A 27,506-nucleotide genomic window follows, 5' to 3' on the forward strand; every position below is an offset into this window, starting at 1 on the left:
GTAAAAACTCGTAACCTCTCCGGGAGTGATCAACCTTTTTGAGAGAGAGAGAGAGAGAGTAAGTATAAATTTACCAGGCGAAAGACCAAAAATTATATATAAAAAAAAAAAAACTCGTAACTCCTCCAGGAGTATAATTAACCTTTTGGGTCAGCACGATGAGAAGTCATTTTCCTTATGAACAATAACGTAGGAATTTCCATGCAAGTCAGGAACCATTGCGCCGGAATCAGAGGAAGTCCAGATAAATTCGCGCTAAAAAGTCGCTGCACTTGAGAATATTGCCTCCGGAGGAACAGTTAAACCGAACGTAAAGGCGAAGCTAATTAAGGAAATTAGACCAAAAGGAAAGTCTTTGGGGCTGAGCGGGGTCATTTGGAAGAAGACTCAGAGTGTAATTGGTACGTGGGTTTCGTTATTATTATTATTATTATTATTATTATTATTATTATTATTATTATTATTATTATTATTATTATTATTATTATTATTATTACTTTAAGATATACAGAAATTTACTTGCATATTCCCATACATTTAAGAAGGATAATAATAATTTTAATCATATTGCTTTCTTTTCCGGACTGTAGGTTTACTTTTACATTAGTCCCAAATATCCTTCTATCTTATAGAAACATTGAAATTTAACTCTGTTAACTAACCTCACCAACACGGTAAACTTATTTTCTTTTATCAATAGACATATTTCTTATCATGTATAGTCAGTGGTTCCATATATTACCTGCACAGTCTACCATTTAGATAAATTGGTTATGAAATACAGGAAAAGAAGGAGAAGGTGATAGTTTCAGCTGGTTTTAAAATATCTCTCTCTCTCTCTCTCTCTCTCTCTCTCTCTCTCTCTCTCTCTCTCTCTCTCTCTCTCTCTCTCTCTCTCAAGGTGCAATATGTCGCACCCACCATTGTTCACCATTTCATCACGAAACACAAAATCCGGTCAACTTTCTCACGATATGAAAAGAAACGCTTAAGTAGTTGTCAGAAAAAGATATGGTTCCGAGATGGTGTTGAGCATAAAATCCACCTTATCCTAAAAAAAGTAGACCTAAATGTAGGGAGAATCCTCTGACATATTTATCCTGAAATAGTTGGTTCCCGTCACGACGCCCGTCAAGAAAGTAGGGGCGTTCTCTTCCTCCCTCGGGAAATGAGCTCGAAGTGAAGGGAAATCGGAAATAGGAAAGCCTGGGTTACTGAAGAGGCTTATTTAGGTTTTGAACATTACTTATTTTCCTATCGTTCTTTTTTTATTTCCTTATAATTTTCACTTTATTCTATCTCTTCATTCCGCAACTGATCACTTTAAATCTTGATTTGTTTAATCAAATCCATTAAGTTTTATTTCAGAACCCTATCGTAGGTTTCACTCTTAAAGTGTAATTCTGATGTATTTGTAATCCCTTCAGAGGGGGATCTTGCCATACGAATTTCCTAGGAAGCTGTTTGCTCGAGAGACCCTTATTTTCTATTTTAAAGACCATTTACTCATAGTTAGATGGTATTGCGATAGGCAGCTAGTTGGGCTTGCTTTTAGCCACTATTTTGGGTGGAACAATTATATTCTATCTACTGTGTGTGTGTGTGTGTGTGTGTGTGTGTGTGTGTGTGTGTGTAACCAGACAACTTTATATTGGGTGGAACAGTTATATCCTATCTACTGTGTATGTGTGTGTAACCAGACAACTTTATTTTGGTTGGAACAGTTTTATCCTATCTACTGTGTGTAACCAGACAACTTATTCGTGAGGAGGATGCCACCAGTCTTTAGAAACTAAGATAATGACCAACAGATACCTTCAGACTGAACAAGCCGAGTTAGAATGACTCAGACTAGATTTAGCCACTTTCTCCCCATACTGCCCTAAAATGGAGAACTGCAGTATCTGCAAAATTTTCGAAATTGAGATATGCCACCTGTTGGGCTCGTGAAACACTAAAACACAAGTTACTGCAGTTTCAGAATGATTCTTCAATGCTTTATTCAGGGGATCCCATTTGCAGTATCTGCAAAATCAGTAGTAAGGCAAGGGAAAACTGCAGTATCTACCATTTTTCTCAGTTTTGTATTTTTGCAGATACTGCAGTCTTCCATTTTAGGGCAGTGTAGTTCAATTCCCCGGCCGGCTGATGAAGAGTTAGAGGAATTTATTTCTGGTGATTGAAATTCATTTCTCGCTATAATGTGGTTCGGATTCCACAATAAGCTGTAGGTCCCGTTTCTAAGTAACCAACTGGTTCTTAGCCACGTTAAAATAAGTCTAATCCTTCGGGCCAGCCCTAGGAGAGCTGTTAATCAGCTCAGTGGTCTGGTAAAACTAAGGTATACTTAACTTAGGGCAGTGTAATTATTAAAAGAGGCAGGGTTAACAGAGTACTCTATTAATTCTGTGCGAGAGGTTGTCCTAATCTTAGACCACGGAAGAAATCCACTGATCGCCAATTTTACGGGCCGTTATAAACACTGCGAAAGCGGCTTTTATCCATTTATCCATATTCCCAGAAGTAAAGATTAGTGCAGGAGGTTATAAATACACGTATTAATACAGTATCTGCTTAATTTTCCGTGATGTTGAATAATGCATTAAGAAGGTGCATAACAGTTTCTTGTAATTTCAGTTTATTATTTTTCTGATATCATACATGAGTACCATGTAAGTATAAAATTAATTCCCTGTTTCAACAATTCTTTAACTTTGACGAGATATTTAACAATACGTTTTTAAACCTGTAAATGGTAGTAATGATCAGATAAGTAAAAATTCACTGAGATCACGCCTCAGGACAAAAGCATAACCATGTTCCCAAACTGAACGAATCTCAGAATCTAGTTGACTTTTTCTGAAACAACAAATTTTTTTGCACTTTTTTAAATATAAACATTATTAATGGTTTTTTATTACTTTTTTCTTAGATTTTGACTTTTTCTGAAGATATCTTTTAATAACTCATTAATGGTTTTTTATTTACTTTTTTTAGATTTCCAGATATCTTTTAAGCACGGCCATGCGAGCAGACACGGCCGAATGCATAACCTCCGGATAAATTAGAAAAAAACTCCACCTTTCTTTTTCTTTCCAACTTCTCAGACAGACCTATAAAACCCCATTAACGAGACCAGTTCCCAGAGTTGGATAACCGTTATCAATAACTCGTAGGTACAACGTATCTTTAAAGACCGTCGATTCTCGTGATCGCCGACCACTTCGGAACGACGCGCACAAACACCCTCGACAAACAACGGCGTTCGCTTTGGCGCTGAGAATTCGCGCGGAGTCGTTATTTGCGAAAGCAAATGATTGCGATTTCTTTGTTGTCAACCGCGAGACTCGGGTCGTTTCCTAATGCACTATAATGGCTCCCCTTTGTCACAGGAGCGAGCGCTTGGTTCCTGCCACGAAAGTGAAGAAGAAGAAGAAGAAGAAGAAGAAGAAGAAGAAGAAGAAGAAGAAGAGGAGGAGGAGGAGGAGGAGGAGGAACAGGAGCAGGAGGATAAAGAGCAGGCGGAGGAACAGAAGCAGACGGAGGAACAGGGACAGGAGAAACAACAGGAGTAGGAGGAAGAAGAGGAGGAGGAGGAGGAGGAGGAGGAGGAGGAGGAGAGGAGGGCGAGTAGGATATGAGCAGGAACAGGAGGAGGAGGAGGAAGAAGAGGAGGGCGAGTAGGAGGATGAGCAGGAACAGGAGGAGGAGAAAGAGAAAGAGCAGGAAGAGGAAAAACAGTAGGAGGAAGAAGAGGAGGAGGAGGAGGAAGCGAAAAGGGAAGTCGTGACAATATAGAATGGCATTAAAAGTCATTGCTTGAGGGAAAAGTAATGGAGTAGTAGGAAGCCTGGAGCGGTGAATCAGAGGAAGTCAGATGGGAGAAATGAAAAGGATATCGTTTGGGGATAATAAGTATCCTTTTCCGGATAAATCCTGAAAAGGACTTCATAATGTATTTGTTCATGTGGTCGTATTGGGGGTGAGTTAAGTACCGTGAGCATTCGAGAAAGAGGGAACGAAATTCTTTCTCTCTCACTCTCTCTCTCTAAATCAAATACCTTGGTAAAGCCAAAACTCTCTCTCTCTCTCTCTCTCTCTCTCTCTCTGAGTACCATGATTGTTCAAGAAGTAAGCCAAACTCTCTCTCTCTCTCTCTCTCTCTCTCTCTCTCTCTCTCTCTCTCTCTTAAGTACCATGATTGTTCATGAAATAAAGCCAAGACAAGAACCAAAATTGTTCACGAGGTAAAAGCAAACCTTCTCTCTCTCTCTCTCTCTCTCTCTCTCTCTCTCTCTCTCTCTCTCCTACCCCTTTAGAAAACGGACCACCATAATCTAAACCATAACGTATGAGTACAGGAATGTCACCATAAACCTTACGAAGAGCTGAGAAACGATTCCTTCCCATAATGGCTACAGACGAAAAATGTCTTTTATTACGTCAAGAACTGAAGTGAAACTCGAAATTACTTTTTAACTTTTATCTCTTTTAGACTGAAAGCGAAAAATGCTTTCTCCCTCTGTTGTTTCATGAAGATAACGAAAGGTTTTGCTGACTGAATAGGTAAACGGGAAAGTGACTAGTGATTTTGCCCTGTTTATGAATGAAGATGTAAAAATTAGTCTTTATGTTAATTTTTACCTAAGATGATTATGTCATGTTTTTGGTTCGGTTAATTGTCCCTGCAATCTTTGCCTGTTTGTATGTTCGTTTGTCTGTTCATTAGCAGGATCAGGGACTAGCGATTTTGCCTTGTTTATTGAAGATGCAAAAATTAGTCTTTATGGCAATTTTTACTTTAGATGAGGAGGTCATGTTTTAGGGGGTTCGGTTTGATTACTTAATGCTTTCGTTCTTTCTTTGCCTGTTTGTATGTTCGTTTGTCTGTTCATTAGCAGGATTACGAAATTTGTTGCGTGTGAATGTTCACGAGGAATCAAGAGAAGGTAACCCTTACGATTGGTGGCAACGAGTGATCTGATTTTGCAAAATATTGAACGGAAGTTAGTTAAGAAAAGATACATATTTTTGTTGGTGAACTGCCCGGCCTCCTTACGAATGGTTCAGGCTTGAGAAACTGAAGCTGTACATATATATATATATATATATATATATATATATATATATATATATATATATATATATATATATATATATATATATATATATATATATATATATATATATATATATTCTATATTTCTTTGTGCCATAAAGTCAGGGTCAAATAAGTCATCATCAAGCCAGCTTTACTGATATTCCCTGTATGGTATCTTGCGTCCACTATGAACATATCCAGCTTGTATTGAAGAGCAGCTGGAATATCAAAATAAATAACAATAAAATTATAGTGTTTTCATGCCATAATTGTCCAGAGCTGTTTTGAAGATTTTTATCTTTATCTTATGATTGACAGTGACGTTTAGAGTAGCCGTTATGAAACACAGGTCTGAGTGAGGCTGGTTAACTGTATGGCAAGAGCTACTGAGAACATTAAAACGTTTGGGCCAAATTTAAATTCAGTTTCAGGGACTATAGAATTGATTTAACATCAGCCAGAGTACTTGTTTCAGTAATAACACATAACCAGTTAATATTTATATTTTATAATTCAGTTATCCTGTTGTCACTCCAGTTGTAGTCACCATAAATCAAATCCAATACCAGAGCACTTACACAAACGAACCCTGGTTTCGTAACTTTTCGATGTTTACTTGAATGAATCTATACGTCACTGTTGCCATGGAAACCAGTGTTTCCTTGGGAAATTAGCTGCCAATGATTCCAGAATTCGAGAATTTTTACCAGAACCTATATAATATTTTGAACTAACAATTCTAGAAAATATAAATATTTCGTCAGAATGGTTACCATTACTGATGTGTACATATCTATTGAAGATTTTGTCAGTTTTGAATGCTGGCTAAAGCAGTAGAAAGCATTTTCAGAAGGTAAATACAATCGATCATTGGCTATACCTCTTTCTGTTGTACTTACATTCGAAGAATAAATGACTAACTAGCAAATTTTCTTGTGTCTAAATGTCGGAAAAGGCGGTATATTTCCTATCTTACAATGACTCTAGACGGAATATATTTAGCATTCTATGATCTAACAATAATAGACAGACATAATAACCTATAAATGCAGCGGAAAAAATTAGTTGAAAAACGCTGATTGGCAATATGATAACGCAACCATAGGTTATATGTAAACATCGAGCAAACACCAATCGCCGGTCACGCTGATGACATCATCATCACCCGATAGAAAAGAGCCAGCAACTTCAGTTTTCTTTGGTGAAGAGGCCCTCAAGAAAATGGGACATTTAGAATCGCATACATTTAAACTAATACTCCGTTCTCGTTTAACACAAAAATAATTATTAAAGTAATGCATGTTTCTTAAGGTCCTCAGTGTAGCTTTTGCACAGTGGTTTAGGAACTGATAATGCTAGACCTACAAGGGATTGTCTTTGAAAATGGTCCTCATAAAATATCAAATAGTTATCTTAACAGGATTGATAAATTTGAATCGAAAAACTATCTGCATTAAAGCCATCGACATGAGGAGTACCACAATGCAGTGCTCTGCGACCTACATTGTTTGGTAGTATATACACAATCGAACTTTCATGATCATGGATTATGAAGATTGTTTTTATTTTTTTTTACTTGTTATGTTCCATCTAAATAACAGACTGAAAGGTCTTGTGCCGGCAAAACCTGTTGTTCCTTGCACATCCCATATGTGGCGAGTTGTAGTAAGGTAATGTGGTCAGATGTTCTGAAATATATATTAATATTGGTCTTGCCTGTTTTCTGTTAATATTCTCTTCATGCTTTGCTTATGAGCAATTTTAGGCGTATAACAATATTTGATTTAAAGTCATGTAAGCAATAACGATTGCATTGTGCTGTTGTGATTGTATTAATACAACTTTTGGCAGAAATTTATTAAGCACTGGGCTAATTCTTTGCTGAAGTGTTCTCTGACGTTGTGCAGTAAATGAATAGCCATTTAGATGTTTTTATATATGATGACTGGCAATAACACGTCGTGAATTACAAGTTATAACTAACGTTGACTAATCATATCATCAAGAGCTACCGAGAGCACAATGTCCGAGTCTATAAAACTCATTATGAAACATGAGCCAGCTTGTTTTTTAAGCTGTACGCATATTCAGTTTATATTCATATGGTAATTCGACTACAAGTGAGGATGTACTAACGAACATTAGTTTCGTAACTTGGTTTTTTAATGAACGTCGACGTGACCGTTGCCATGGAAACCTTGAGGAGCGACTGCCAAGGATTCTAGAATGTAAGAATTTTTAAGAGAATCTATATACAGTTTTGAATAAATGTCTTTAAAAAAACAAATATTTCATCAGGCCGGTCAATGTTATAAATATATTAATTCTATAACAGATTTTATCGGCTTTGAATGTTGTTTAAGTTTATAGAAAGTATTTTGATAAGGTAAATTCAATTGGACATTGGCTATACCTGTGCTTAAATTAGAGACATAAAAGACTAGTTGGCAATTTACCTGTGGCTAAATCACTGAAAAAGCGGGAGATTTCCTTTCTTTATCATGCCATTCTTCTGGATGTATTTAGTATTCTAAACTAAAACAATATTAATAAGACACGATGACTTGAGCACGCGGCAAAATAAATAATTGAAAGAGGCTGGTTGGCAACTTTATCACCGCGAGACCGTCGAGCAAACACCAATCATCGGTCAAGTTGGTGACGTCATTATCACCCAATAGACAACAACTACAGTTTTCTTTGGTGGAAGACACTATAAAAAATGGTATTTTTAGAATAGTCTCCGTCTAGACTTACGGTTCGTTTTCGTCAAGCGAATAAAAAGAAAAACGAAAGTCTTTGGTATACGAGCTTAATGAAGTATTTTTAGTACAATGGATTGGCGTTGTTTGTGGTGCATTTTAATTGTCTAACGATAGAATTAATAACAGAACTTTTTAAATACAAGTTATTAAGTGATCTGAATCAAAATCTTTACCATGAGGCATACCACAATGCAGTTGCCTACGACCAACATTATTTGGAGCATACTATCGAACTGTCATTATCATATACGGTTGCCCAGTAGCAAGAGCCCACATTTGCACATGGCCAGCTTAATCTAGATAGACTATTATTATCATGAATTCAAATACTCTTTTTATTTGTAGATGATAGAATAAACAGCATCTTCCGATCACATATAACACTGAGGATATAAAGAAAATAAAGTGCTTAACAAAGGGTGTAAAATAGGTGGATTAATACTAAAAATGAAATAAATGGTCATGAAATATCAGTAGGATAAAAACCTTTATAGAATAATTAAACTGATGTTAAAAACTGTAATTCAAGAAAACAGTGAGACACCTTGGAGTAGTTCTAAATAACGTATAGGCCTACCTCTATAAGACATACTTAGTACTAAACATTATAAAACTGCACATTACACTTTAGACAGCAGTTTTCGTAAACAAATATACTAGAGTAACTTAAAAGTGAATGGGACCCTGGAAGTCTTTATATGGCTTACCAAATTAACACGACCTAAATAGACCTCTGTATCGGGAGGTTCATTGATCACAGAGCTCATACGGTTTCTGCGTGAAAGTTGTTTTGACACATGAAACCCTCTACCTTTTTTCCTTAGGATATAGCAGAATCATGAAGGCTTTCCTTAGGAAATAATTAGATATCGACTGTCTTTTTTATAATTATTATTTCACATGTTCCTAGAATTCGCTCTTTTTAAAGCTACTTAACATTTTGTAATTACTGAAGGGGAATTTTGGATAGAGATAGCTACTTCATTTCATACGGTTTAAAACTATGGGAGATATTTCTTCTAATTTGATGTATGTGCAAATTTATTTGGAAGCACTTGATTTTCTCTAGGTTGATTTTCTAATATACCTTCTTGCTTCTTACATTTTCCCTCTAAAGAGAGTATTATCTATATATCTATATATATATATATATATATATATATATATATATATATATATATATATATATATATATATATATATTTTCAAATAGTCAATCACATTATTTCGCTGCTTATTCTCGGGTTGTCTTTTTTTTTCTCAAATAAGTTTTTTTTTTATTTCATGATTTAATTTTAGCGAGTGTTACCGACTATCGACCTCTTTCAGTTATCGAACATGTATGCATAACTTTGGCAACAATTATTTCCAATGACTTCCCAAACTTAAACTTGTTTATCATATACTGATCTCTACTTGTTTTCGTATAGTTGAAACAATAACAGGTGAAATGAGGTTGAAAACCGGATTACTGTTAAGGCCAGTGGTCTTGCTGTTATATAATATTCAGTCTTCTTTTTCTTGCCACTATGTAACACTAGATGATGTTTATCATATATCATAAGTCTAATAAAGAATGCAGGTCCCTTTCATGGAAGAGAGGAATGAGAAACCTTCGCAGAAATATTGTATGTATTTTGATGATAATATTTCGAATTAGCTCCTAAGTGTTTCTGTCTGTAGTTTCAAAGTGACGTCAGCATACATGCTTTCCATAGCCAATAGTTGGGAAGTAGAAAGGAGCTTTTAAGGAAGACGGTAGTTATTTGTCAGTCTGACTCCGTTCCGTAAAGGAATGTTCTCTCCAGCACTCCCACATTTAAAAGAGTTTGGTGTGTGTTTCTCAAGAACCTTTGTCTGAGAAGAGCTCGCTGTTGTCTTAATATGGTAAGTGATAGCCCATACTAAGTGAAGCCGAGCAATCGACAGAAATAGGCCTAGTTCTGTATTCTAGTAACCACAGATGCTGAGTAGGAAGGTGCATGTAAAATTGTGACTAGCAAACCATACGTGAACTAGCATGTGCCACATTCTTGGACTACGAAATTTTATTTAGATCTGATAAGTAATGAAGGAACAGTTAAATAAGTAGGCGCGGTACCTTCTTTCCTCCTATAGGCACCATACACTCGGTAAATTTATAATGGTAAACATTACTTTCTTGGTTAATTTTGTAATATAGCATATCTAGCACCCTTAAGTAGTCATTTAGGTTACTTTATCCTGCATTGTATGATGGTAGGCTACGTTCAATTTCAGTGACAGCGACTTTAGGTTAATGCTAAGTCACTTTCGTAGACGTATGTGACGAGTTCGGGACGATTGTGCCGTATTGTTTTCGTGAACCCGTTAGGCCGTCACAGCTTTAGGCCATATGAAGTTTAGGCCGTCAGACATGGCGGAAGCTCCTTGGGACGCCGTGTTTAGTACTAGCCCCTTGGGGCTCAAAGTATCATATACTGTACACCCATTTCGGCCGTTTGCCAGTTTGGGTGTTACGGCTTAACAAACCAGGACCCTGTGTGACTTGGTTCTCTCCCAGCAAATATGCACAAATTAGTTGAATGTATATTAATTTGTGGTCAAAGCAAAACATCAATGCTTGAATGACAATTGAAGCTTTGCCGCACGGTATCCATGAGGCAAAATGATGAAGCTAGATTTTTAGTTACTAATATCGTAAGTCTTGGGAATTTCTTTGAGATCCAACTCGATTTTTATCATTGGTAATTCTAAATATTAGCTCCGCGCCTGTTTTTACCTTTTCAACTGGTTTTTTCTACACTTTTAGGGGTTCTGATACTGGCGGTGCATCTGTTTGTTGTCGGCCAAATGGAATATCCCTTCGCCGTGTTTAGTACTGGCCCGGGGGGGCGGTTACCCATACGTTAACAAGTTATTGCACTTGCCGGACGGGATATGAACCGTTCGAAACAGACTTATATATCCGTGCTCTGTCTCGTGAAGATCGCGTATGGAAACCCCTTGTCGGATGGACTTCAAGGGTTAATTACAGGTTAATTACACTCGAGCGCCAAAAATTAAAGATAAATTCATAATTAGCAACCAAAAAACTGTAGAAAAAGTTAAGTTAGAAGGCAGTCGCCGCCGCGGAGCTACTATATAGTTCTAATTATCATTTCCCAACGTAAATATTGGACACGTACTTGTCAGTTTCAGTGTTTGTACATTCTCTACAGCCTTCAGGGTGACAACATGATGTACATAAGTATTTGCAAATCTCTCTCGAGAAGCAGTGGCGTAAATGGGGTTATATTATGTGGGGAAGCACTTACGGGCGGCCCTATTTTGAAGGGTCTGAGTGTCACCCTTTCTGCCAAGTTTTCAATTCTCAGTCATTTTAAAACTAAGTAAAAAATGCGCCGAAGTTTCTTCGGCGCAATCGAGTTTTTCGTACAGCCGCTACGGCGTATAATCAAGGTCACCGAAAACAGGTCTATCTTTCGGTGTTCTCGGTATAATGCTGTAAGAGCATTATGCCGCGGCCCGTGAAACTTTAACCACGGTCCGGTGGTGGCCTATCCTATATCTTTGTCAGAAGCACGATTATGGTTAACTTTAACCTTAAATGAAATAAAAACTACTGAGGTCAGAGGGTTGCAATTTGGTATGTTTGATGATTGGAGGGTGGATGGTCAACATACCAATTTGCAGCCCTCTAGCCTCAGAAGTTTTTAAGATCTGAGGGCGGACAGAAAAAGTGCGGACGGACAGACAAAGCCTGCACAGTAGTTTTCTTTTACAGAAAACTAAAAATGTAAATATACAGCTCAGGGTTTGTTATTTTGAGAGTTAAAAGTACTGAGGATTAACGTTTTTTTATATTTTGCTTTCAGGGGTCGTTATTTGCATACGAATGGCCTTTCCTCCATTTCCACTTTTTTTCCCTTTTCCTTCCATATTTTTGTCATATTTTCTCGTTTTACAAACGTGTAAGTTGAAGTTAATCTGTAATGCAGTTCTTCGTATTTAGTACGAATAAACTTTTCATAACTTTATATAGTAGGTTTAATGCTGATAATTATGGTGTGCACAGTTAAATGTCAAAAATACTCTTGAAAATGTGTTATATATATAGTATGTATTATATATATTATATATATGTGTGTGTATTATACATACATACATATATATATATATATATATATATATATATATATATATATATATATATATATATATATATATATATATATATATATATATATATATATATATATATATATATTTGTATATATATATATATATATATATATATATATATATATATATATATATATATATATATTTGTATATATATATATATATTATATATAGCTAGCTTTGTTAGTTTTAGAAAATAAGGTGGATATATATATAGCATCGTTAGTGGCGGTTGCTGTTGGAAACAGGATCCTGAAATAAAATAACACAAAGTCATAGCAGCTAAATGGTTTTATGTCAAGACGCTAAGGAGAACTTCGAGTCTCGTAAGAAACGTGGATGTCTTGGCAAATACTGCAAAAATGATAATACTGAAGCTAGCTGAAACGAATTTTTGTTTTTTTAATCAAAATTATTTATACAAGTTTAGGCACATGCTTTTACACACCCCTTCTGCCTACTTTAGCCCTAAAATGGTAAACTGCAGTATCTGGAAAATTTTCGAAATCGAGATATGCCACCAATTGGGCTCGTGAAACGCAAATACTCAAGTTACTACAGTTTCAGAATGATTCTTCAATGCTTTCCACGAATATTTAGGGAGGCCCATTTGCAGCATCTGCAAAATCAGTAGTAAGACAAGGGAGTATCTACCATTTTTCTCAGTTTTGTATTTTTGCAGATACTGCAGTCTTCCATTTTAGGGCAGTGTGACGTGAAATTATAATGAATATCCTCAATTGTGTTTTAAGTAAATACTGAATTTGAGTACGTATTCTGTTACAGTATTAATGTGTATTATAAAGTACATTCCCCTTTTTTATGTCTAGGCAATATTATTCTACATTTTAAACTTTGTGTCAAAGGAAATTGTGTAATGTAGCATTTTTTTATGTCATGGATTTAATCAAACTTTGATTATCAAAAGTTTTTAATTTATTAAGGATTTTAGCTGACAAATATATCATTGAACTAAAAAAAACAATTTTTCTGTTTCATCACTGAAGGAATTTAAAAATATAATTGCAAGTTCATTTTTGGTATCTGAAGGATCTGTGGCTTTTTTTGTAGTAAGCCATTCGCCAGTAGTTAAATCATCAATCATATATCTTCTAATCGTATTTTTTTTTTAATAGTAGGTTAGTATTTTTCTTAACGAAATCAGTCTCTTTATACATAGACTACCAGAAAAATTTTGTCAATATACTATACCTACTCAAGAATGTGGCATTCTTATCATTAGAGAGAAAAAATAAAAGACTATAACTATCCCGCGACAGATGTTTGTGAGCCAGTTCACAAATCCGTAGGTATTACTTAAGGTTCTTTGCGGCGTCCCTTTGTCCATAGCTGCAACCCCTTTCCTTCCTTTTACTGTACCTCCGTTCATATTCTCTTTCTTCATCTTACTTTCCTCCCTATCCTCACAATTGTTTCATAGTGCAACTGCGAGGTTTTCCTCCCGTTACACCTTTAAAACATTTTTATTGTCAATATCCTCTCCAGCGCTGAATGGCCTCATAGGTCCAAGCGCTTGGCCTTTGGCCCAAATTCTACTTTGGTTCTTAGCCACGTTAAATACGTCTAATCCTTCGGGCCAGTCCTAGGAGAGCTGTTAATCAGCTCAGTGGTCTGGTAAAACTTAACTTTTACTCTATTCTTAAACCAGTTCATAAGTGCATCTGTCATTAATTTCAAACTGACGTGTCCATACTTTCTTTCCAGGATCCATAGCTGGGTAGTAAGAGGCATTTCATCGGTTGGAAACGGTGGAGGGAGGAACAACTTCCTCAACATTAGTTTTATTTGTTCAACGAACGAGATATTTGTCTGCGGTGTGTGCTTTTTGCAAGAATCTTTCACTGAGAAGAGCCTGTCTTGTATAATTTGGTAAGTGGTAACTTAAGCTGAGTGGTAACTTAAACTGAGTAAAGCCAATGAATTTAAAGAATGTAATTTCCAAGGGTGAGTGTTTCTAAACTAGTCCAGAAGAGAGAGTGTCAGTAAATTCAAACTGGAATGTCCAAACTTACTTTCCAGAGTGAGTAGCTGGGTGCTAGGGACTATGACTGCGGACGTTTATCAGCTGGACTCAGTGGAGGGATAATTTCAACAAATGTGGTCTTGTTTCAAGAACGAAATGTCTGTCTGTGGCTTGTTGTATGCACGAACCTTTCACATGGAAGAACATTTTATTGTCGAAATTGGTAAGTGGTAACTTGATTTGATTAAAGCCAGTGAATTTAAAGAATGTATTTTTTTTTTATTTTAAAGGTACTTGGAGGCGTTATCAGCCTGCAGCTCCTTCATGTGAAATTTTTAGTTTTAAAGGTCCAAATATATGAATTAAATGGGCAGGGCCGGAACCTATATCAACCTTAAACTATATCTTTGTTGGAAAGAACAAGACATTCGTGGTCAAATTTTGTAGCAAGCTGCACTGACTAGTAGCCTTGAGGAGTAGCCTAATTCACGGTTCAAGGCTTAACCCTACTGGTAGGCTAACTCATAATAATTATTTGGAGTACTTTGACGAAGACTTCAGCTAAGTAAAACAACTTGAGTAGGTATATGACAAGTTAAATAACTTGAGTAGATATGTGGCAAGTCAAATGACTTGGGTAGGTATATGACAAGTCAAATGACTTGGGTAGGTATGTGACAAGTCAATTGACTTGAGTAGGTATGTGACAAGTTAAATAATTTAGGTATGTGAGTAGTTATCTCCCAGCATATACATACCAGCCACCCCCCTCCTTTTTTTCCCCTCTCCTGGCCCCTTTTCCTAACTAACGCAATGTTTGTTACCCAGAAGTTAGGTGAAGAATAACCTTGGCTTGGCTAGACCTGGAAATACTTTGATTCGGCCAAATTTTTGTTAAATCCAGGCTAAACTTGACGCTACAGTTGATCACGGTACTGTACTGTGACCTGAATTGAATATCCACAATTGTGTTCATAAGTAAAAGATGTATTTGAGTAAATGTTTTCATGATTACATATTGTAGGAGTGAAATAATGCCCAGGCTTTAAGGTTATTCTGCACGGAAAGCTTCCAGTATCAAAGGAAATAGTGCTGTATACCAATATTTGTAAGTATTTCATAGTTATCAGATTTACTCCTACTTTATGAAAAAAAAAAATTGTTAAGGGTTCAAGGGGTTAAGATTTTTTCCCGCTGATCTGTTTCAGAACCATTTATTTCACTGAACTTTCTAAAAAATATGTAGAATTTCAATTTTGTCGCTGAAGGAATATATAAATTTGATCTGGAAGATTTGTAGCGCTTGTGTAGTCAGCCATTTGCCAATAGATAAGTCCTGATTAATTATATACTTGCCTTTTTTTTTTTTTACACCTCAGTAATTTTTTGTCTTAAGTTAGCCACTTTATACATAGGCTAACAGAAACCACTGTCAATAATGCCTGTTAAAGAATGTGACATTCTTATGATCAGAGAGACAAATTGAAAGACCATAATTTTCCAGTGGTAGGTGTTTTTTACTGCTTAAGTGCTTCTGACGTTATTTTCAAACTAACTCGTCCTTACATTCTTTCCAGGAACAGTAGCTGAGTGGTACGAGGCATTTTGTCAGCTGAACACGGCGGAGGAACAATGTCGTCAATAGTGGGCCAATTTGTTGCACGAACGAAATATTTGTCTGCGGTGTATTTTATGCACGAATCTTTCACCGAGAAAAGTTTTTTATTGTCGAGATTGGTAAGTGGTAGCCTTAGATTTAGTAGAGTTTTACATTTAAACTATGCTTAGTTTGGAAGGTACATAATGGCTTAATCAGCATGTATCTGAATTAAATGCATAGCTCGGGACCTGAACATCACCCAAAAGAAATCTTAGCATGAGGAGCTTTGTTGGAAACGACAAGAACGTTTCTTGGTTATATTTTACAGAACAATGTATATCAACTAGTAAACTTGGAGTATTTCGAGATTCAAGATTTAACACGACTGGTAGGCGAACTTGCAATAATTGTCAGGGGTCTTTTGGCAAAGTTTTAAGTAAATTTTGTAATTAATGTGACAACGTATCTCCCTGCAAGATACATCCATCCTTTTTTTCTCTCTGCTGGCCCCTTTTACCGACAAATACCGTATCTGTTACTTTAATCCTTATGTTAGGTATAGCATAAACTTGGCTAAACCTAGAAACCCTTGATTTCTTACTAAGGGACCCACCTTAATCGTTAGATGGTGTAGGGTTAGGTTTAGAGGTTGGTATTGTACACAAAACTGGTGTTTTGCTATCCTCAATAAATAAAATGTTAAATGAAATATTAAAAATGAAAAACAAAGAAAAGCCATAAACTTAGAGATATATATTTTTACCGCAAAGTACTTGGATTGATTTTAGTTTTGTAATAAGGTGAAAGGCAGCGTTCTGCATTTACTGTGAGGTTAGTACCAATACTTGTAAAAATATTATAATAGGCGAGATATGTCAAGGGTTTGGTCATACAATACGTAATCCATTGCACAGGTGCCCTGAGGGAACCCACTTTGCCACTTGTAAAATGTGAGGTAGGCCTTAATTTAAGACAATGCGGGTTAGGAGGTCCACTATATTGCAGGCCTATAGCCCACCCAACTCCTGGTAAGGCGTTGCATCCAATGAGGTCAAGTTATGAGGGATCATGTCAAGATTAGCGAACCCGACATCTCCATGTCAAGAACAGTGAAGCTAATGATCCCCATGTAAAGAATGGCCCACCCTTTCCGGTCCTAACTCCAATTCCACATGAGGTCTACACTGTTAAGCCTTGTTTAGTACTAGCCCCGGGGGGTGGGATCAAATGTATTTAGCCTTGTTTAGTACTATAAGCCCCTGGGGGATCAAATGTCTGGTACCTAAGTGTTCATGTCTAGAAGAGCGAACCCCGTTATTCCCAAGTAAAGAATAACGAACCCAATAATCTTCTTGTAAAGAATAGCGAACCCTGCTGCGAGTGGTTTCGCTAGTCTTGACATTATCCAATTATGAGTGTAACGGATTAAAGGTTGGGTTGCAGTACATATCCAGTTGTAAAGGCAAAAACAGTTATGCCAAAATCATTAATATGTAATAAACAAGGTTACAGTTCAAGTGATCGTAACTGGCCCACCTTACTGAACTGTCATAGTTTATTAGACCATGTCAGTCGAATACATGTGGAACATCAAAGAACTGGTTAAGGAAAACGAAATATTTTATCCTATCCCAGCAAAACCATCTATCAAGACTATCATATCGTACCATTTTTGCTGGTAGCCACTAGCTCTGATGACTGCCAGTATTTGTGGCTGACATACTCAAGGTGGAGTCTGGGAAAAGTGGAGGAACTACTTCACCTTCAAGTAAGATAGCACTTCAATAAGTGAATGATACGAAAACCGATAAAACTGCATCAACGACACAGTAGGCCTTTATAGTTTCCCTGGTTTCAAATACATTAAAATGTATTTTGTTAAATACTACGTTTTTAACATTAGTCTGTTTTTACCAGAAATGTTACCAGACGGAAATCCATTCAATTTGAATGGTTTTTTCATCATCATCGTGGTTTAGTTTTGTAAGCCCTCCTGTTGGTACTTGCACTTTGGCGCCTGTAATCTATGTTGGTACTTGCATTTTGGCGCCATTAATCTATAAGCATCCTTGCTCATCTAAATAAACTTTTCACTGGTATATTGCTATGATTTGTGTTGGGGGGGGGTGATATTTCGGTTTCAGATATGTATGCTAGAATTCGAGTGTAATTGGTATGGTTCGTTATTTTGGACTTATCCATGTCTCCTTTAGTAGTGGTAATATCGAAGTATACAATATGGCCTAGCATTTCATTAGTTTTCTTTGCCGTTAGTTAACTATTCAAAAAATTGTTCTAATTCGTGTTCTTTAATATTTTTTATTTCATTCTTGAGATGTAACGTGATTTATTTTGTTACAGAATGTACCTCACGATGGCCAGCGAGTGACCTCGTCGAGTCCAGTCAAAACTTTCTGACGGAGACGATTCGAACATTTCATGTTCCACGATAGCGACATGAAGATACACCCATTTTACACCCATTTTCTACCATTCGATAGACACAAGCAGTACCAACATTTGACTCTCCATTTTCCAAAGAAGAAAACGAGCTACCAAGAGTGTCAACATACTATCAGCTATTAGGAGGAGAGGATACCCTGCCCGAGTGGAATGCTTTTTTGAAAGAGGTTTAAAATAGATAGTATCTGTTAACGGCCGTAGACCGACAATCAAAGCACTCTGGGAACACTTTGATGTTTCTCCTTAAAAGACAAAGTAATATATTATGTGAAAATAAGCGAATGCCGAGAACCAGCTTCATATTAAACCATTTTCTCCATTATTTTTCCGCTTCCAGTTACAAAAAATTGTAACCGTATTCATAATGTCTTATGTAACCACCATTCATGATAGAGGTAGGACTGGGTCTGAGTTGTGCACCAAGCTTAAAATTTTTGTTCATTTTCGTTGTCTGATAGACAGTTCCACTAGAACACATTTTCCATATCGGTATCTTCCTGTCAACTTTGGCACGATATCGATATACTGCAGGAAAGTGTTCTTGTAAAACTGCTTAGAGACACTGAACAAAGGACGAATTTGTCAGCTCATCACCAAACATTCTCAGTCCTGCCTCTGTCTTGAGTAGCTGTTCCGTAAGAAAATATGAATACTACAGTATATCAAATTGTTCTCACTAGAAGAGGGAAAGTAATGGAGTAAAGGGTTCATTCCTGAAGTTCTTATTTGCTTCCTTCCTTATGATATATATTTTGTTTATATGAGAAACGTTGTGCGCCTTGAGTGCTTTGGTAAGTGTTTAACGATCGATAACGGATGCTAACTACCTATTTTAAACTCTTGTAGCACTCGACTTCGGCAGGGCATTCTTTCCTTCTAGTTGGTAGTGTATTGACAGTTCTTTGATGAAGAAATATCCAGAGCAACAACGAAAATAGTATTTCTCTTTTGGATAATACTACATTGAGGAGGAGGAACAATATAAATCCAACTCACTCTGGCTTTGAGAGAATAAAATTTAAGCTGTCTCCGGAAATACTTTTATTTAACTGTCAAAAAGGGTTTTATCAAGCACAAGGAAAAGTTGCTCATTTTTTCGAAAAAAGCAAATTGTATATTTTTTAAACCCCTTGAATGAAATCACGCTACAACGACTCGAGGTGGTGAGTGTGTGTTCTCAGCATAAGGCAACCCAGACAGATGTCATCGTCCATTTTGGAAAATGGTCTTAATTCGAAGTCACGAAGAGGTGGTTCAAGTTAATGCCTAATTGCTCAGAGGAGGAAGGAACCCTTCCCTTCATTGTTTTTCCTCTCAAGTATTAGAATTTGTCTTACTAATGCAGAATACTTTGCACGATTTCTCTAAGCATTCAAGAAATTATGAGCTTAAACACGACTCATTTACTCGTTAGACGTAAATGTGTGTTTACCATCAGTCACAATATATCGAGCGGTTTTTCCAAGCTACAGTGGTTCAAAAGCCCCTTTTCAATATTGAAAATGTATTTTTAAGACTAGTAACATGCCAAAATTTTCTTACACAATGAACAATAGTTCTCAGAAGCCTTTCTCTTGTTCAACGCACATTTATATGAGCACCATTCATTAAATAAACCACAGTATAACTGTAATGCATTCTCAGCCACATCCGCTGACGGAACTCCATTAACGGTATCTGTTATTTGCTACTGGGCGTAATGGCCATTACCTTTGTTTCAATACACGGTACCTTTGGTGTGCAGTGTTTCGACCAAAAATAAAGGACATCGACGATCTCTCAAATTATAGCAGATATCGCTACCACCACTGATGAAACTGTTACAACGAACATGGCTGGAAACATTATGTTCATGCTGTGATTCCTGCAACAAATGTTGCCCACAAGTGCATTCAACATTGCACGAAACCCTTGACAATTACTCATCATTATGCAAGAATCTTGGCATATTTAGCTTTTCAAGACCAAAAGGGACTTTGTGAACGCACAGTCCAGTAGTTGCCAATGTTGGCAAATCTTCCTTGACAAAGAAATGCACACATTTGAGTTTGTCTAGCTTACGCTCGCACAGAATACGTTTTCTATGTTATGGCCAAAAGCGCAAGCTGCTTATCTGGCTCTAGGAATGAAATTGATATCAATATATTGAACAATAAGACTAATTTTGGATTCTCTCTGGGTCACATAATAAAGTGTGCAATCTTTGATTGAACTCTGGTTTTACGTAAATTTTCATTTTAAGCTTCAAAGATGCAAATTATTTTCATTTTAAGCTTCAAAGATTTCGTAATTTTACTGCATATCACTGTAAACCGTTGCAGCTATTTTTTTTTATAGAAAATGTAACTTTAAATTTTCTAATCAAATACTTTGAATTTTCTGCAAATTTGTATAAAAATTTTCTTAAGTACTTTGTCAATTTTCAGCAATTAATTGGTAAACACGGTTTAAAATGTACGTACACTTATCACCAGATGTCTATGAAAGGGAATACATTTCGAAAAATTAAAATTTTCTAAATACGTTGTATAAAAAAAATACTGTACAGATCTTTTAATGGAATTAAATGTTCTCTAAAGAACTCAGGAAATGGGAATTAGCAGAGAACCATCTAAGAAAAATATTTGAATTCTTACTGGGATAGGATGGACTTTTTCAAATCGTCTTTCAAATGCCAAAATTATTGACTTGCTGGAAAATATAAAAGGTCACCCAAAGGAAAGCTAAGGAATAAAATTAAATATTTATTTTTAAAGGGATTTAACAAGTCACCCAGAAATCTACATCATCTATGGTACTATAGATCACAAGAGGCCCGTCCAGCCCCCTCAAAAGCAGACAAGATAGCGCAAACCAAATCCTGCCCCGATTGTCCTTCGTGCCATGTAAGTGATTGAGTCGGGTAAAGAGGAAGAGGTGCGCAGCGAATGTTCTCATTATCTCGGCTTCTCCCACCAGCGAGATAATCAAATCGGACCGAGGTCGCCTTCTACTGCACACGGACCACCAGCCAATTCTGATCGAGTTGCTAGAGAGATTCTCCGAGTTGCATTCTATAGTACCATTAGCCTAACTACAATGCCATACCGTTGATATTCAGTCCTCAGAAGCTAGACCAATGCTTTAAGAGCTCTTTATTTTGATAAATACAGTTTAGTATAATCTTTCATCTACTGGTCGACTCAATCTCTATTTCATATGCATTCAAAAATAATATTCAGACACGATCGTAAGTAGTATTTTTCACAGAACAACGTTGGCGTAATCAATTATCAGAAATGCGCCCGGTGTCAGAGTAGTCTCACTTAAAAGGACTTGTACTGTCTAATTTGTCCTTTAAGTTAATTAAATGTTCTTTGATATGCCTAGCTGAATAATTAGTTTAATTACTATATGACACGCTCGAGTACCATTACTTTAAACGAAATACATAATTTGGACAGCTATAAGAGTAATAACTGCTTAATATTTAGCAAAATGGAATTATTAAGAGATGATTTACAGCGATAAGATATATACTTTATGGTTTTATCAGAGAAAGAGAAAACCAGTGCTTGTTAGACGATTTACAGCGAAAATATATATACTTTATGAATGATTTTATCAGAGAGAGAGTGTGTGTCTGTTAGATGATTTACAGCGAAAATATATATACTTTGAATGATTTTATCAGAGAGAGAGTGTGTCTGTTAGATGATTTACAGCGATAAGATATATACTTTATGAACGATTTTATCAGAGAACCAGTGCTTGTTAGATGACTTACAGCGAAAAGATATATACTTTATGAATGATATTATTAGAGAGAGAGAATTTTGAAAACTAGCAAATGTTAAGGATTTCATAATTCCTTGACGCTTCAGAGAGATAAGACCTGGGATTACAAGATTCGTTAACTCCAAAACTTTCCAAAGCTTTTGGGGGGTTCTTCGGGAATTCATTGTTGTTATTCTAATCTCTGTTCATGAATAATTTCTGATGTTGCTGAATGAAATTGAAGTTATAACCAGGCAGATAAGGAAAATATGTTCATACGGTCTTTTTTCAAGAAAGTCGGTACCTGAGACGTTCTTGAAATTTAATTTTTACGGGTCTGCGTGTTATTGCAACATTTATTAATCATGAAAAAAACTGAATTAGAGTTATGCGTTTTTACTAAATGGAAATGGCTTGGAAAATCCTCAAAACCTAAGAATTCCATTGATGTAAAATATGGACTGTAACGTTGTGAAATTAGATTCCACAAAACTCCAAACTTATGCCAATAGAACTTTTATTGTGAAAGACGACTACTCTTATCATGGTTTCGCAAAACAAAATGAAAGTTATATGATATTGATTAAATATCACTGATGAAAATTCGTATCAACAAACACATTTCGTCCCAAGAAATTTCTTCACGTTTTAAAATAGGTGTGACTGATAAACATTAGTCTTATATATCAAGAAATTTCATAAATTTTAATAGCATTTCAAGACTGAATCGTCATTCAAGAAATCAGTTTCAGTAGAAGATTCAAGTCAGCAGAAACAGGAAAGCAGAAGAGATCAGAGCTTCAGCAGAAGACTCGAGTCAGCAGAAGCAGGAAAGCACAAGAAATCAGAGTTTCAGTAGAAGATTCGAGTCAGCAGAAACGGGAAAGCAGAAGAGATCAGAGCTTCAGTAGAAGATTCGAATCAGCAGAAGTAGGAGAGCAGAAGTGTGTTTCAGTAGAAGATTCTAGTCAGCAGAAACAGGAAAGCGCAAGAGATCAGAGTTTCAGTAGAAGATTCGAGTCAGCAGAGGCAGGAAAGCAGAAAAGATCAGAATTTCGGTTGAAGATTCGAGTCAGCAGAAGCAGGAAAGCAGAAGAGATCAGAGCTTCAGTAGAAGATTCGAGTCAGCAGAAACGGGAAAGCAGAAGAGATCAGAGTTTCAGAAGAAGGTTCGAGTCAGCAGAAACAGGAAAGCAGAAGAGATCAGTCTCAGTAGAAGCTTCGAGTCAGCAGAAGTAGGAGAGCAGAAGTGTGTGTTTCAGTAGAAGATTCGAGTCAGCAGAAGCAGGAAAGCAGAAGAAATCAGAGTTTCAGTAAAAGATTCGGGTCAGCAGAAGCAGGAAAGCAGAAGAGATCAGAGTTTCAGTAGAAGATTTGAGTCAGCAGAAATAGGAAAGCAGAATTGAAAAGTTCTTAATGGTAAAGTGTTTAAAAAGTTGATACCTAACCGATTACCAATCAAATGTGACAGTTAATTGCTTCAGTCATCAAACAAATTATTTCCAAATATTTAACTCAGATTTAAGGGGCCTCAGTCTACCTCAATGCTATACGTTAAATCTTTAGGAATGCCTCCAATGTGCAAGGTTACTGCCATTGACGAAATCTCACTTAACACTAATATTTCTGAGGGTAGTAGGTTATGAGGGATATGGCAGGGTTTTCATTTAGTTTCCATAGTATTCACAGCAGTACTAGAATATACTACAGTCACTGAAAAAATATGCCTCTATGAAATCGAGGTCAGCCGTGAAAGTTAAATGTCTTGGTTAAGTTACCAGTTTCTAAGACCATAACAATTGTAATGGCGTCCACTTTTACCTTGCAACAGAACTATTTCAAAGGACACAGCTATAGAACGGTCAAACTCAAGAAAAAAAAAGTATTCAAAATAACTAACAAAATAGATACTCAAAATCAGAAAACGCAATAAATATCCAAACCAAAAGACCACTTGTTTGCTAAACAAACTTCCATAGACCAAAATGTACACAGGTGAAAAAAAGCAGGCCACCTTAGAATTGAAATAAGTTATGTAAAATTCGTCACACTACAGAGGAAACAAAGCAAGAGTTCCTGACATTGGCTAATGAAGAATACGAAAGGCCAACAGTTTTATTGGGGCATTCAAAAGCTAATTTCTTTCTCAAAATTACGTACCGAAACTCGGCTCATTAGTTGTCAAAAACTGAGGCACCAATTTCTGCATAATCAGAACCCACGCAGCGTTCCTCTTTCCATAAGAAATTTCCTCCCAATCCAACAGTTGAGAGAGAGAGAGAGAGAGAGAGAGAGAGAGAGAGAGAGAGAGAGAGAGAGAGAGAGACTTAAGATGGCTTTACCGTATAATATATAATATCACTTCGGGTCAAACATGCTAGATAATGGTTTCTAATAAGCTCAAAGTCAAGACTTTTTGTATAATGTCCAACATCACTCGTCTATGAGACCTAAATTGCTTTGTTAAGGGGAAAAGTGGCATTAGGCCTATAAAAATCCGTATTAGAATTTTACGCACCTCTGCTGCCGTAATCATAATGAGGAAATTAAATTGCCCTCTCCTTTGATGTTCTAGAGATTTTTCCAGGCTAAACTAGGCCTATGAAGTTTCATAAGACCTTTGAGATTCTAAACACCGTACACCACGTAATGTTTAGTCAGTCCACGAAGATTGCTTGTATGTACAGTATATCTATCCTAAGCTAGCTGGCATTGAGAAATTTTTAGTTGAAAGTCCTATGGGATTTTCTCAAGCTGATCTAGGCCCACGAGAAAATTCTATATGAAATCCGCAGTTGAAATGGCATTTGACACTAATTATTATACACTGCGTAAGATTTAGTCACTCCACAAACATTATTAAAATACAAACCTATCCTAAGTTAGCTGACATTTTAAGAAATATGAGTTGAAAGATTTTAATGTTAAAAGGAATATGAAAACTTAGCAATAACTCGCTCTTTTCTTGGTTTAAACAGCAAAGTGTATGGATAATAAATGAAACTCAAGGGTCAATGGAGTCATTTAAGAAAACCTGAAATTACCAGAACTTTCACGTATAGTAATTTAAGCAGATCCATGAAGAAACACGTATAAAACTATAAAATGGTATTCTCATCCGACCTATTGGAAGACATTTTTACCGAATATTTATCGTCAGCCTCAAACCTAACGTATATTATCTTGTATGAAATGCTTACAGAGAAAATTAAATCATGTTGCCTTAATACTGGGAAAACTTGAAAGTATGTGACAACTAAGTGAATGAAACTCATTCTTGTTAAGATGGAAAGCACTTAGGCTCAATCTTGTTTTCCCAACAAAATTCGAAGTATATAGATGTCCTTACAATACTGCCTTAACTGCCACACTAACATATGAAGTGAAAAGCAAGAAAAGAGAAAATGAATATGCATTTAATGTAGGAAGCGAGACAAGAAAAGCAACCTTTTAAAAGGAGAGAGAGAGAAGAGAACAAAATAAAGGGGAAAGTAGGGTAACCGTAAAAAACTCCCAAAAATCGGTCAAAATGGAAAAAGAGTAACCACTAAAACAATAAGTCTTGGGGGAACCCTACAAATAATCCAGTCAAGATCACTGGATAAAATGAACCCTAGAAACTTCTACAAACTCACATATAATATAAACAATCAGGAGTTCAATTCACAGTCACCACACCAAAAATGCGGTGAAAATCCTGGCAAACAATACTATATAAACAATCATATTCTCATGCAGTTATGTAGAAACTGGTTCAAACTAAAGTAACAAAATAAAAAATTCAGACAATATAAAAAATTCAGACAATTTTTCAAGTATCAAGACTCCTACAGTCTTAAGCTTGAACAAGTGTTTATGCAAAAACAGACTAAATTTCAGGATATTGCCCGCACAGAACGAAGCTATGCCTTCATTACTGAATGTGCATTTAACAGAAAACACTAAGAGCTCGGGTTTTATGTTATCAATCATACACAAAAATAGCTGCCACTTTCCAGTATCTTAAAATCTGATAAAGATTTATTTTTCAAGGTTATGTCAAAAAACTTCATGCCTAATAGTACTCCAATTTATAGAAAGCACAATATTAAGCTCTGAATTCAATTTCCTTAAATATTTGGAACACTCATGTAGTTAATATCAAAGTAATCAACTTTTGGACACTACCTCGGTCTATAGAATGCAACTGGAGGATCCCTCACACAAATATCTTTAGTCGACTTTCGTGGTGATTTTATCCCTTCTTTATGTCAAGTACAAAGAACGAATGGCAATTGGCAGGCAAGAAGTGGCATTTACACCGCAAGCTGGTACCCCCTTTTCAGGTGGCCCATTGACCTTTAGTTGCAACGAATAGTACCATAAAGCAAGATTTTGAGGACGACTTGAAGGATGACCTGTTTCAAAGGTAATTAAAGGGGGTGGGATAGCTATACTTAGTGACATCTGGTAACTGTATACTAGTACTTTAAACAGCCATTTGCCAACTACAATTGAAAACTGGGGGAATATGAAATTTATCAAAATGAATGCAATGCAAACACCAATTTAAAATGCATGTTACTAATGAAAACAAGAAGATCAGGGAAAACTCACTTGATCCAATTAACTATAGAGAAACTTACGTCCAAACTGTATTTACTACGAATTTAAAACTGCTTCATTTTAAAAATCTATCCTTATCACTTATATAAAATAAGTATTCTGGCGTAAGCTCACTAGACAAAATGCAAGTGAAAGTTTATGTCAAGAGGAAAGTTTGTCAAACATTAACATCTACTGCCGTACATAAAACACGGGAGATCAAAATATTGCAACTGATAATATTGCACACTAGTCTGCGAGTAACCAAGTAGTGTTTAAGCACAAAATAATCCCTCTAACACCAAATATAGAAAACGGATTGAGTAATCAGCATTAGTAGGACAAACTCGAATATTTGAAAGGAAAGCCACTAGGACGGAAGGGTTCCTCCATTCTCTGAACAATCAGGCATCTAACTTGAACCTCCTCTTCGTGACTTCAGTGTAAGAACCTTTTCCAAAATGGTAGATGACACCTGTCTGGTTGCCTTAATCTGAGAACACTCGATCGCCTCCAAGAGTCGCTGAAGCGTTGACCTCAAGGTGTTTCTTTATTGTAATCTTTCCATTTGTTAGAGTCTGCAAAAACAAATCTGTATAAAAATCAGTTTTCACATACATAAAAATTAAGAACATACCTTGTTTTTGTCATGTAATGAGTGAGAACTTGTGTAAATTCATATTTTTACATAAATTTAATTTTCATCTAAAATGTGAATGGAAAACTGTTGGCTACAATAAGCAGTTGTACAAAAAATTTGATTCTTAGCGCCTCATTTAGCCCTGTCAGGAAACAACTCTCTATTAAATTCATCGCATTTTTAAAGTTGGGAGTAACCCATTACAGAAAAGTTGCACAATTTATGTTAGTCGAGTTTTTGGGTGCCTCTATAGTGTGATATCTACGAGCTATTAGCGACCTACCGAAAATTAGGATGCTATCTACCAAACCACCCAATTATGGCCTATGGCAATTACTTAAACTATATACAAAACTGTTCTATCCCCCAGGGGCTAGTACTAAACACGGCAAAACAGTGACTTTCTCCTCATTGCGTATCTATCAATGACGATAACTATCTCCTCTTTG

General features: G+C 36.2%; 1 protein-coding gene and 1 long non-coding RNA gene across 2 annotated transcripts; both read left to right on the forward strand.

Moving 5' to 3' along the window:
* The first annotated feature begins 9,598 nt into the window (after positions 1 to 9,598).
* On the forward strand, positions 9,599 to 19,105 carry LOC136850760 (uncharacterized). Its single transcript, XR_010856728.1, has 5 exons — positions 9,599 to 9,753; positions 13,756 to 13,920; positions 14,071 to 14,237; positions 15,592 to 15,751; positions 17,976 to 19,105. It is a non-coding gene; the product is annotated as an uncharacterized lncRNA (long non-coding RNA).
* Positions 19,106 to 19,776: 671 nt separating this feature from the next.
* Positions 19,777 to 23,072, forward strand: LOC136850462 (uncharacterized). The gene is made up of 2 exons (XM_067124037.1): positions 19,777 to 19,804; positions 22,573 to 23,072. The coding sequence occupies exons 1-2, from the start codon at positions 19,777 to 19,779 to the stop codon at positions 23,070 to 23,072; spliced, it is 528 nt and encodes a 175-aa protein (XP_066980138.1).
* The last annotated feature ends 4,434 nt before the right edge of the window (positions 23,073 to 27,506 follow it).

Source organism: Macrobrachium rosenbergii, chromosome 22, assembly GCF_040412425.1.
Source record: "Macrobrachium rosenbergii isolate ZJJX-2024 chromosome 22, ASM4041242v1, whole genome shotgun sequence".
Taxonomy (NCBI): domain Eukaryota; kingdom Metazoa; phylum Arthropoda; class Malacostraca; order Decapoda; family Palaemonidae; genus Macrobrachium; species Macrobrachium rosenbergii.